Source organism: Pseudoliparis swirei, chromosome 19, assembly GCF_029220125.1.
Source record: "Pseudoliparis swirei isolate HS2019 ecotype Mariana Trench chromosome 19, NWPU_hadal_v1, whole genome shotgun sequence".
NCBI classification, from domain to species: Eukaryota; Metazoa; Chordata; class Actinopteri; order Perciformes; family Liparidae; genus Pseudoliparis; species Pseudoliparis swirei.
This window is the reverse complement of record NC_079406.1, coordinates 11,803,938-11,816,994: the sequence shown is the minus strand read 5'-3', so window position 1 is coordinate 11,816,994 and position 13,057 is coordinate 11,803,938. Positions and strand designations below refer to the sequence as shown.

Genomic DNA, 13,057 nt, shown 5'->3' with positions numbered 1-13,057 from the left:
TACAGAAGGAATCATTACACACAAATTAAAACACAGTAACAACACAATCAATGAATATGACAGAGTGTATGAATAGTTGGTAGGAGGCATATTCCACGATCCAGACCTCCATGATCCATCGAGCAGATGGAGGTAGAGAGGAGGACTGGGCGGAGTCTCAGCAGGGCCATGGCATAGTTGGTAGTAGGAATATTCCACGATCCAGACCTCGATGATCCATCAGGCAGATAGGATCTATGACGTCTCATAGGATCCGATGACCCGATGAGACCTGAAGTCAAAAGGACTCCGGGAAGAAAGCAGATATGCCTGCCCTTTCTTTTTCTTGTTCCTCCCAGATTTGTGTCAGTAGCAATTGTGAGTCCTGGACTATATAAGGCAGGTAGCCTCTCAATCTGAAAAGCATCATCCTGAAAATCATCCTTCCTACAACTGGTTGACTGCAAACCTACTGCTTCTAAGATTAAGAAAATACCTACCAAAGGCTGAAGCCATGATATCCACATTACAGGTAATACTAATATATAGATAGATATGTTTTATCACAGGGATCTATATAATTGTGAATTTTGTTCAAGGTTGAGTAAGTCAAAAAGATGCTTCAAACTGTTTTATTCAGTGCAGGGGTTTTATTACAAAACTATAAAATCACACTATAAGCTTGAACTGTGTAACATGGTAAGGGGGAATATAACATGGCTATTGTTAAACATGGAGCAAATAACACATACTGCACCATACCTGATACACAAACACAATAACTACTTTTAAAATAGGAACAAGGGCTCCGCAATATTCATTACAGTGATGCCAATGTCCAGTAGAGGCTGATTTAATTAGGTCTCAGTCTGTGGCATAAAAATAACGGCAAGTAATGAATCTAGAATGTGGAAATTGTTTTTAAAAGTAATATACAAAATTTAACAGATGTAAGGATATAAAGTATGTTTTTTTTCCCCTGTAGAAAACCATCAAACCAGTGTGGGCTGTCAGAGGACTGCACAAGTCTGCAGTGGAAGGTAAACATGCACATGTACAAAATGACTTTTATGTCTGGTTCAGCTCATTACAAACAAAGTTTTTACTTAAAGTAAAAAAACAACAACTTTACTTTCTTCTGATCTCCTGCCTTATTTAAGCTCACTACATGCTTTCCTCTTTCCACTTGCAGCCTTGAAGGGTCTGGCCCCTGAGAACACAGTCACTGCCAGTTATGGGAAGTTCATCAGTGAAGTGAAGCCCCAGCACTTGTCCTCTGTCGTGCTCCACCGCAGCAAAAGGATGGTGCTGGACAGCATTGGAGTTGGTCTGATTGGCAGCACAACAGGAGTGTTTGAGCTGGCCTTACAGCACTGCAAGGTGAGTCAGAGGGCAGATAAGTAACTGATAAGACTGATGAAAGAAATTGCTTGATGGAAAAAGCAAATATTAGGTGGAAGTCAGTGGAACAGCTGTGTGTGGACAGATGAGTTAAAATAAAATAAAAAGATTATTGTCATACTTAATTTTGTCTTGGAACAGGCAGGATTTTAAAATCTTGTGACCTTTTGCTCCAAATTTCTGTCTGACATATGACCTACAAAGAAACTCATCTTTCAACTGAAGAGTGATACAAAGTAAAGTTAGCTTTATATGTATGATGTTACAATCTGTGACTGTACTGTACTGTTGTATTAAAAATATAATTTCGACAACTTTGTTTACCTGTCTCTTTGTTTTCATCTTCAGCACACGTATGCTCCCAATGACATCAGCTCTGTGTATGGCCGCAGTGGCACCAGACTCTCCCCGACACTTGCAGCTTTCGTCAATGGAGTGGCTGTGAGTTTACATATGTGGAATGGGTCACCATTGTCCGCAGTGCACCACAGATGCACTCAGGGACGTACTGGGACTGCAAGAGTGGGACAGGCCTTTTATGCAATGCTCAGAGTGCAGAAATGTTAACACTTCTTCTTCTTCTTTTTTTTTTTTACCACAAAAGCTGTATTTCATAATCCTTACCAATGCACTGAATCAAAACAATACCAGCCAGACATACTTAGGTACACTGCAACACCCGTCACAGTTTTTCTTAATCACCATGAAAATGATTAAGCCAGTCAGATATCAACAAATACTAGCATCAGTCCAAATGAGAGGGGCTGTTCGTATTTCCCCTGAATATTAATAGTATTGGATTGGCCCAATCTGACAAGTGACTTTCCACTCCACTGCTGTCTGCATCTGCAAGGGCCCGGCTGGCCTACAGCACGGCCAACTGCACCATTTAAACATCGACACTGTGTTGAGAACTAGCTACTGTATCATTTCATGAAACACAGTAAATACATTTACTACTATTCATAATTATATGGTTGTTTGTTGCAGACTCACTCCATGGACTTTGATGATACATGGCACCCTGCCACTCATCCCTCAGGAGCGGTCCTTCCTGCTGTGTTAGCTCTCAGTGACATGATGCCTGCGAACAGCAAACCTTGTGGTCTGGATTTCCTGCTGGCATTCAACATCGGCATTGAGATCCAAGGAAGATTGATGAGGTTTTCTTCTGAAGCCCACAACATCCCTCAGAGGTAAGCACCTGGGAGATAAAGTCAAATTGGACGTAGCTACTGTAATCTTTAGTCAAATCGCAGTAGGTTTTGTACTTTTGGGTACAGTCAGAATAGACATAAAGCAAGCTCCTTGTTTAGGAGTTTCTATTTGTACTTTACATGAAGAACAAGTATCCGCATGAGTCTGAGGAGATGTTGACCCGACTAATCTCTGCAGGCTGGCTTACAAGGAGGCTGGTGCAGCCTCATAGTGGTGTCTGTGAGATGTGAAAGATGTCTATTTTAGTCATATTAAGTACAGCAGGGGCCCTGTGGGTAGTGTGAACACAATAAGCCATGTTAAGGAGAAAATACTACAGGATTTCATTTAGAAAGGGTTTAACACCAAGTCAAATTATTCACCACATTGATATTATTAAAAAACCTATTTCCTGTCTGTACATGTGGAGCGTCTCAAGAAAGACTAGCTGTTTGTACAAAGACGCACCTTTACACATAGGCTCTATAATCATAATAATATAGAGCACCCATTTAAAATGCTTCTTTAGTCACACGAGTAAATAGTTCCAAAACACCTGACCTTATTTTCTGTCCTTATCGACAGGTTTCACCCTCCCAGTGTCGTGGGGACCATGGGAAGTGCGGCTGCATGTGCTCGCCTCTTGTCTTTGGATCACTCCCAGTGCAGTCATGCCTTGGCTATAGCGGCTTCTCTATCAGGAGCCCCAATGGCGAATGCAGCCACTCAGTCGAAACCCCTCCACATTGGTAATGCCTCGCGTTTCGGGTTAGAGGCTGCTCTGCTGGCCTCCCGAGGCCTTGAAGCGAGTCCCCTGGTCCTGGATGCTGTTGCTGGTGTGGCCGGCTTCAATGCTTTTTTTGAAGACTATGTGCCGCAGCCTTTAGAATCACCCAATGATGGTGGCCATATGTTCCTGCTGGAGGAGCAGGACATGGGCTTCAAGCGCTTCCCTGCCCATCTGGGGATGCATTGGGTGGCAGATGCTGCAGCCTCGGTCCATAAACTTCTTGTGGGGTTTGGCCCTGGCACTGTTTCTCCAGCTAAAGTCCAACAAATTATTCTCAGAGTTCCCAAATCAAAGTACATTGACAGGCCTTTCCCTGACTCTGAGCATGAGGCCCGCCACTCCTTCCAATTCAATGCTTGCAGCGCTCTCCTTGACGGGGAGGTGACTGTGCAGTCTTTCTCACCCGTTGCCATGAGACGCCCTGACCTACTCGCTCTGCTGAGCCGCGTTCACATGGAGTATCCCCAAGATAACCCAGCTAATTTCAACAGCATGTATGGCGAAATCCAGGTGACACTTGTTGGGAGTGACATTCTGAAGGGACGCTGTGACACCTTCTACGGTCACTGGCGCAACCCGCTGACCAATGAGAGCCTGAGAAAGAAGTTTAGAAACAACGCAAGGGCGGTGCTACTCCCAGAGAAGGTTGAGAGGCTGATTGATGTGGTGGAGGAGCTTGACAGACTTGAAGACTGCAGGACCCTTCTCTCACAACTGTACTGAAAGCTTTCAGACACACATATACAATGACACTAATAGAATAATAGAAGTGTTATTACATTTTAAATTGTTTTATTAGGAAATAAAGTATTCATGAAATGCAATCGTGTTATATTGCAATGGGAAAATGAAAGAATATGTATGTATTGATAATATATTAATTATGTATTCATATTTTCAATATCGACATTATACATATTTCTAAATGCAAAATACTTTTTTATGTGCCATATAATGGATTGTTAAATGTTAATTTCTACAATGGTAATGCTTGATGCTTGGAAACATGGACAGTAAATAAAACAGAATAATTAATATTCCACATTTCATTCCACAAATGTAGCTTTTGTTGTTTTAATAAAATGTATTTGAACATATTTTCTGGGAAATTGAACTAATGATAGACGAAAATGGTGTGAGAAAATGTGAATGTGCTCCCTTTGGTCAAGAACAAATATACTCATATCCCTTCCTGTAAGTACAGAAACACACTTTCATTGAAACACATGTTGAAAATGAAAGCAAGAGATTGAGTTGTATGAGAAAATACAACAAACTGTATTTACCTAGAAGGACATTCTAACGAGAAGATTAGTGACACATGACACAAGCACATTACCCTGTTATTGGGCGAATCACTGCCAGTAAATCATTCAAAACCAAGTGGATGCCACAGACCTCTTTTCACAACATCATCCCTGTGTCCTTCAATTATAACAAGCCGGGAAATTGCAGAGTAAGAAAAGTCAAAAAGTAACAACTATTACATACAAAAGTCCCATGAAGGTGCGTTTCTTTCACAAGTGGAGTGCAAACAAAAAACAGCAGCAGTGTGTTTAACTGTGGAGAAAGTGCTGGGAAAATATAAATGATTTCCTCATTCCCTGAAGTTAATATATCAGGAATTGGTCTTGGAGACAAATGAGCTCTGTTACTGCCCAGCTCATGTCCAGCATGGGACACAAGGAAATCAACTAATAGTCCTTTCCTGATGTTTTATTTCATTAGCTGCAGATCCACACAAGCATATTGCAGCAACCAGTCTGGTCTCACAGGCCACAACACAGTTTGACAAATAATACAATAATAAGATCTGTTATTGTCCCCCGCAAGATGAACTGAACTCTGCTCTCAGATATCAGTAACACAGTTACATTAGAATAAATACTAATTAAACATTTTCCCCACTCTCTGCTGATGCCGGTTGGTATTCCCCACATGGGAATTATCTCTTTCAGCAAAGCTTTGGCCACTGCCTTCGCATCCTGTTCAGATGATGGAAACACTTCAATCCACTTACTGAACATATCCACTATCACTAAACAGTATTTCTTGTTTTCACACTGAGTTAACTCAATAAAATCCATCATCAAATGATTAAATGGTCTGTCAGGTGGTGGATTACCTGCTTTTGGCATGTGTATGATGCTCCTTACATGTACACTGAGCAAACTATATCTTTTTTTACAAAAGTCCTCGGCCACCCTTGTGAACCCCCTTGTGTACCATGCTGAATTCACAGCACTACACATTCCCCCTTTGTCGATGTGATCATTTCCATGCGCTAATTTAGCGTAATAATGCAAGAAAGCATGTGGCGAACATGGTTTGTGGTCTGACCCCACCCACGTCTTCGTCTTGTAATCCGCCCCAGATGTAGACCAACAGATCATTTAATTATGAATTATATTGCGTTAACTCAATGTGAAAACAAGAAATACTGTTTAGTGGAAAATTTATCATTAGGCTTTCTTCTTAATGTAACTGTGTTACTGAAATCTGAGAGCAGAGTTCAGCTCATCTTGTGGGGGACAATAACAGATCTTATTATTGTCGTGCTCGTGCTTTGTTGTCTTTCGCTCTATCTTTATCACCTCTTAGGTATGCACCACAACACCATCTGGGAAAGCAGACAGACGCTGTTCACATGGACACCGTGGGAAGGAGGAAGGAGCAAGAGAGGGATGAGGGATGAAGGCCAAACATTTCATTAATAATTATGACTGTATAAGACTATGCCGCACTCTCTTTTCTGAGTCAGATCTCCTAACCGTTTGTGGGGTGGTGTTCTGGTCATGCTATTGAATTGACATTTACCGTGCTCTCTCCAAGGGACATTGGAAAGGTTCATTTCCATCACATCTGATAAACATTACATGTCATTTAGCTGACGCTTTTATCCAAAGCGACTTACAATACTCCTCCGCGAATCGCCACCTTAACGTGGTGGAGGAGTTTGAGAGGCTCAGTGATCCCGGGAGCTATGTTGTCCAGGGCATTAGCCCCTAGTAGGGTCTCCCAAGGCAAACAGGTCTCGGGTGAGAGTCCAGACTAAGAGCGGTTCAAAACACCCGGATGAATAGCAGACCACGGACTTCAGTCACCTCGACAAGGGAAAGGGAAACCGGGGCACCCTCCCGGAGCCAGACCCAGGAGGGGAGCTCGCCGGCAAGCATCTGGCCTTCGCCTATGGGGCCCGGTCGGGCTCAGCCCGAAGAAGCAACATCGTGCAGCCACCCTGTGGACCCACCACCCGCAGGGACAAGCATCGGGGTCGGGTGCTATGTAGACCGGGAGGCAGGCCGGGCAGGGTCCTGGGCGGACCGATCGCCGGTAGCATAGACTAGCTCTAGGGACGTGGAACGTCACCTCGCTAGCGGGGAAGGAGCCAGAGCTGGTGTGGGAGGTGGAGCAGTACCAACTAGATATAGTTGGGCTCACCTCCACGCACAGCGCTGGCTCTGGAACCAAGCTATTGGAGATGGGTTGGACTCTGTTCTTTTCTGGAGTATCCCAGGCTGAGAGGCGCCGGGCGGGAGTGGGGATACTCACAAGCCCCCGGGTGAGTGCTGCTGTGTTGGAGTTTGCCCCGGAGAACGAGAGGGTCGCAGGGAGTAAGGCTCTGACTGTGTTTTTTGTGCTTATGCACCAAACAGTTCAGAGTATCCGGCCTTCTTGGAGTCGGTGGGAAGGATCCTGGAGAGGGCACTGCCTTCCGACTCCATAGTTCTCCATGGGAGACTTCAACGCTCACGTGGGCAATGAAAGAGAAACCTGGCGGGGGTTGATTGGGAGGAACGGCTTGCCCGATCTGAACCAGAGCGGTGTTCTGTTATTGGACTTCTGTGCTAGCCACGGTTTGTCCATAATGAACACCATGTTCGAACATAAGTGTACTTGGTACCAGAACACTTTAGGCCGGAGATCAATGATCGACTTTGTAATCGTATCATCTGATCTGCGGCCATATGTCTTAGACACTCGGGTGAATAGAGGAGCAGAGCTGTCAACTGACCACCATCACCTGGTGGTGAGTTGGATGAGATGGTGGGGGAGTCGGCTAGAAAGACCTGGCAAGCCCAAACGTGTAGTGCGGGTGAACTGAGAGCATCTGGTGGAGAACCCTGTCCGGGAGGTCTTCAACTCCCACCTCTGGATGAACCTCTCACACATCCCGAAGGAGGTTGGGGATATGCAATCCGAGTCGACCATGTTCAAAGCCTCTATTGTGGAAGCGGCCGACAGGAGCTGTGGTCGGAAGGTCATCGGTACCTGTTGTGGTGGCAACCCAAGAACCCAGTGGTGGACACCGAGGGTCAGGGAAGCCGTCAAGCTGAAGAAGGAGGCCTTCCCGGCCTGGCTGGTCCAGAGGTAAGTAAGTAAGTAATTTATTTTCCATAAGTACATACATAACGTGTACATACTGACAGACATTAACAACAGAAAAAATGTACGAATGGAGGATCGTCCAAAGACCGGTCTGTAGGCTCCTCTGAGATGAGGAGTTGGACGGCCCTTCCCCTAACCCTTTAACCCCCCCCCCCCCTCCCAACTACTACAGGCACACAGACAGTACACACACATATGGATCAAAACATAAAATGTCGTACAAGCAACAACAAAAAAACCAGAACAGGAAAAAGAAAACCAAAAGAAAACGAAAAAGAAAGAGACATAGTAAAAATAATAATAAAAGGCAAATGTGAACTACTGATAACTTAGAAAAAAATAACGAACATCAAATTATGTATATAGATTTTATTTTAAATATCTGTCCTCTATTGTACTGTGCCGCCAGGCTGTATATCAATATTAATAACTTTCTAAATGAAGTGAGATGGCGTTTAAGGCGAGAACCAAATGCCTTGGTGGTGGTCGAGTCGCTACTCCTCCGCATCGAAAGGAGTCAGCTGAGGTGGTTCGGGCATCTGATTTGGATGCCTCCTTGATGCCTCCCATTAGAGGTTTTCCAGGCACGTCCAATTGGGAGGAGACCCCGGGGAAGACCCAGGACACGCTGGAGGGATTATATCTCCCGCCTGGCCTGTGAACGCCTCGGGATCCCCCAGAATGAGCTGGAAAATGTTGCGGGTGAGAGGGAAGTCTGGGTCAGCCTGCTGGGTCTGCTGCCCCCGCAACCCGACCCCGGAATAAGCGGTTGAAAATGGATGGATGGACTTACAATAAGTGCATTCAACCAAGAATACAAACTCAGAACAAAAATAATCCAGAAAGTAACATTTCTTCAAGAAAGTCAAACTACAAAAGTACCATAAGTAAGTGCCAGTGCCACTGAAATGCTAATCTGTTTTTTAATCCAGATAGTCGGAAGAGATGTGTTTTTAGTTTCCAGCGGAAGAGGTAGAGAAATTATGCTGTCCTGATGTCAATGAGGAGCTCATTCCACCAATGAGGAGCCAGGACATCAAACAGTCTTGCTTTTGTCGAGTGATTAGCTCGAAGTGAAGGAATGACAAGTCAATTAGTTGTTGCCGAGCGGAGTGAACTGCTGGGGTGTAAGGTTTGACCATATCCCAGATGTAGACGGGCCCGATCCATTCGCAGCACGGTACGCAAGAGCCAATGTTTTGAAGTGGATGCGGGCAGCCATCGGTAACCAGTGAAGAGAGCGGAGGAATGGTGTGTGGGTGAATTTCGGGAGGCTGAAGACCAGTCGGGCTGCAGCATTCTGGTTGAGCTGGAGAGGTCGGATGGCTTTAGCAGGTTGTTATGTATTCAAAAACCCCTGGGTGCTGAACCGAGGAAAATGTCCGGAGTCGAAAAGTTATAATAAAAAGTATTTAATAAAAAGTATTACCAATAGTTGATAATAACTAATAACTGTTCAGATACAGAGTATAAATTCTCGCTCGAGGACTTCTAAGGCTTTGCAAGACATATACCACTCCTGGCTAATCCAATTGCAGTTAACTGTCTCTTGCTCCACCTAAAAAGTGTCTCAGCTTCATCCGATTGTTCATTTTGCATCTTCCGGGTGTCCCCACCCCAGGGGAGGTATCCACTTCTCATTGGAAGGCAACACCTTTTCCTAATTAACCTATCTAGGTAAAACATTAGTCCTAATCCACTCATTGGCCTTGCCGTCTGGCTGTTGGTAGATTGGCATGTCCACATGATGTCATCACTCCGGCCACCATTTGCCCTCTCTGACAGGTGGCACATCACATGAATGGGGTCTCTTCCCGGGGCTCCCCAGGGGTCCCTCTCTCCATGTTGGGGGAAGGGGATCCCTTGCTGCCAGTGATCTGTTTCTTGGCACACAAATAGATTCATTTTACCAGTGTGTTACAGTAATCCATTAAATAAGAATCCACAGACATTACCAAACAATATTGTAAATTATTAAACAATAATACACATTCTATAACATGTATGAAGTTATGGTATATTAGTAAATCCTAATTTACATATTGCTTTAGTAAATTGTCTAATTCAACAAGGTAGACCTGCCAGGAGCGAGTTACAGTAGTCTAGGCGTGAAATGACCAGAGCCTGGACCAGAAACTATGCTGCCTTTCGAAGAAGAGGACGTATTCTCCTAATCTTGTGTAGCATCTACCTACAGGAACGTGTTGTGGCAATAATATTGGCCGTCAGGGAGAGTTGACTGCCGAGTATCACCCTGAGGTTTCTGGCAGTCAGGGTAGGGGCTAACACAGAGTTGTTGAAGGTGGTCATCAGGTCGTTGTTGGGAGAGCCTTTCCCTAGAAGGAAAAGTAGCTCAGTTTTTCCAGGGTTGATTTTCAGGTGGTGTGCAGACATCCACTGAGAGATGTCAGTCAGACAGAGATTTGTGCCGCTACCTGTGTTTCAGATTGGGGAAGCGAGAGGATCAGTTGGGTGTCATCAGCATGGCTATGGTAGGAAAAGCCATGCGAACGAATGACAGAGCCGAGAGAATTGGTGTACAGAGAGAAGAAGGGGGGGGGGGGGGGGTGAGGACCCAGGATGGAGCCGCAAGGGACTTTAGTAGTGAGAGGACAAGGATCAGACACAGATCCTCTCCAAGTTACCCAGTAAGTGCGGGCGTTGAGGTAGGATGAGAAAAGGAAGAGTGCAGTGCCCGAGAAGGGAGGAAATAAGGACCTGGTGGTTCACTGTGTCAAATGCTGCATGAAGGTTTAGAGGGTTAAGGACAGATGAGAAAGAGGCTGCTCTAGCAGTGTAAAGTTGCTCAGAGACAGCAAGGAGGGCAGTCTCTGTTGAGTGGCCGGCATGGAATCCAGACTGGTGAGGGTCAAGACTGTTGTTGGGATAGGAGGACACTTGGTTAAAGATAGCTCACTCCAGAGTTTTGGAAATAAAAGGAAGAAGAGAGACAGGTCCGTAGTTGTTGACTTCCGATGGGTCAAGGGTGGGTTTCTTCAGGAGAGGGTTAACTCTCACCTCCTTCAGAGAGTTAGGGAAAATGCCAGTTGAGAGGGAGCTGTTAATAAGATGGGTGAGAAAGGTAAGAAGGTCAGGAGCAATAGCCTGGAGAATGGGATGGGGTCAATGGGGCAGGTGGTTGGTTGAGCGAAGGTCACCAAGACAGGGGGGTGAAAGAGGAAAGTGAGGGGGATCAAGAAGAAGTTGGTGTTCGTGTAGTGATAGAAGATGGATCAGTAAAGGAGGAGCGTGTGTCATCTATCTTATTTGTAAAGTAGTCAATGAAGTGGATCGGTAGAAGGGTGGAAGGAGGAGTGGGACAAGGAGGTTGGAAAAGATAGAAGAGTTTTTTGGGTAAGAGAAAACTAACTGAATTTTGGTTATAGGTAGAAAGAGCTTTTGGCTGCAGAGAGAGAGAGGCAGAGAAGGAGGAGAGAAGAGATTGATAGGTGAGCAGGTCGTCTGCTTGATTCGATTTTTGCCATTTCCTTTCCGCCGTTCACAAGGTGGCTCTCTGGGCGCGCACCGAGTCAGACAACCACCCAGTCGGAGAAGACTTGCGAACCGGTCATGTCTTAAAAGGACATAGAGAATCGAGAGATGAAGACAGAGTAGAGAGGAGAGCGTCTGTGGCAGTGTTTGGATGCATGCGTGAGAAGGAGACAGTTGAAGGGATAGCATATAGAACAGAGGAGGCCAGAGAGGAGGGACATAGGGTGCGAATGTTGCGACATATAGGTGCAAAGTCTGTTGATGTGGGCAGGTTATCAGTTCCAGAGAGTGAGAGAGAGTAAGAGATAAAGTGGTCAGAGACATGAAGAGGAGTTACAGTGAGGTTAGATGTAGAGCACTTTCTAGTGAAAATGTAGTCAAGGTGGTTGCCGGCATTGTGAGTAGGAGGGGAGGGACTGAGTGAGAGATCAAAGGAAGACAGTAAGAGTAATAGATCAGATGACTTCTGTTTGGATGTTTAAGTCACCCAGAAGGATGAGCGGGGGGCCGTTTTCCGAGAAGTTTGACAGGAGGACGTCTAGTTCTTGGAAGAAATCTCCCAAAGAACCAGTAGGACGATAGAGAACAACAATGTTTAGTTGAATCGTCTGTCACTGCATGAAACTCAAAAGCCAGTGGGGTAAAAAGTAGAAGCAGGTAGAGCGTGAATCACCATTTGGGTGAGATGAGTAAACCTTTACCCCCACCCCGACCAGGGGGTCTGGATATGTGGCTAAAGGAGGAGGCAGTGGAGAGAGCAGCCGGGGTATACGTGCTGTCTGGTGTGAGCCAAGTCTCAGTGAGAGCCAGGAAGTCAAGCGACTGCTCGATGGCGAAGCCAGAGATGAAGTCTGCCTTGCGGTTCGCTGACAGACAGTTCCAGAGGCCTCCTGTGAAAAGGTGCTGGGTGTGTGTAGAACAGGTAGGAAAGATAACAAAAGAGGGATTTCGGTACATGAATAAACGAATTCGAGGCATATAGTATCTACGAGTTGAAATACGCACAGGTATGGAAAGTAAACACATATTCACAAAGGTGTTTTGTACTCAGCCACCCCGGAAGATTCCAACGAAAGACTCCTATGTGTTTATCCTCCGAGTCTTAGTACGACGAGTCACAGCTGACACTAAAGACCCGATCCGGTTATTCAGTTTCAATTCAGTTTATTTGTATAGCCCAATTTCACAAATTACAAATTTGTCTCGGAGTGCTTTACAATCTGTACACATAGACATCCCTGCCCCAAAACCTCGCATCGGATCAGGAAAAACTCCCAAATAACCCTTCAGGGGGAAAAAAAGGGAAGAAACCTTCAGGAGAGCAAAAGAGGAGGATCCCTCTCCAGGATGGACAGGTGCAATAGATGTAATGTGTACAGAAGGACAGATTTAGAGTTAAAATATATTCAATGAATGTGACAGTGTATGAATAGTTCATAGAAGGCATATTCCACAATGGAGACCTCCATGATCCATCAGGCAGATGGCGGTAGAGAGGCGGAGTGGACGGAGTCTCAACAGTGGGCGGAGTCTCAACAGTGGGCGGAGTCTCAACAGGACAGTGGCGTCGTTGGTAGCAGGAATTCCACGACCCAGACCTCGATGATCCATCAGGCAGATAGGATCTATGCCGTCTCATAGGGTCCGATGACCCCATGAGACGTGAAGTCAAAAGGACTCCGGGGAGAAAGCAGAGTTAGTAACGTGTGATTGAGAGATGAAAATTCATCCCTAAGGAGAGAAAAAAGAGGAGATAGGTGCTCAGTGCATCCTAAAACGTCCCCCGGCAGCTATAAGCCTATAGCAGCA

General features: G+C 45.3%; 1 protein-coding gene and 1 pseudogene across 1 annotated transcript; one reads left to right on the top strand and one right to left on the bottom strand.

The window, feature by feature from the left end:
* Nucleotides 1-493: 493 nt before the first annotated feature.
* irg1l (immunoresponsive gene 1, like) lies at nucleotides 494-4,090 on the top strand. The gene is made up of 6 exons (XM_056440137.1): nucleotides 494-511; nucleotides 965-1,019; nucleotides 1,172-1,359; nucleotides 1,729-1,821; nucleotides 2,371-2,576; nucleotides 3,163-4,090. Exons 1-6 carry the CDS (start codon nucleotides 494-496, stop codon nucleotides 4,088-4,090), a joined length of 1,488 nt encoding a protein of 495 aa, XP_056296112.1.
* A 4,605-nt stretch (nucleotides 4,091-8,695) lies between these two features.
* LOC130210146 (uncharacterized) lies at nucleotides 8,696-12,226 on the bottom strand (annotated as a pseudogene).
* Nucleotides 12,227-13,057: the final 831 nt, after the last annotated feature.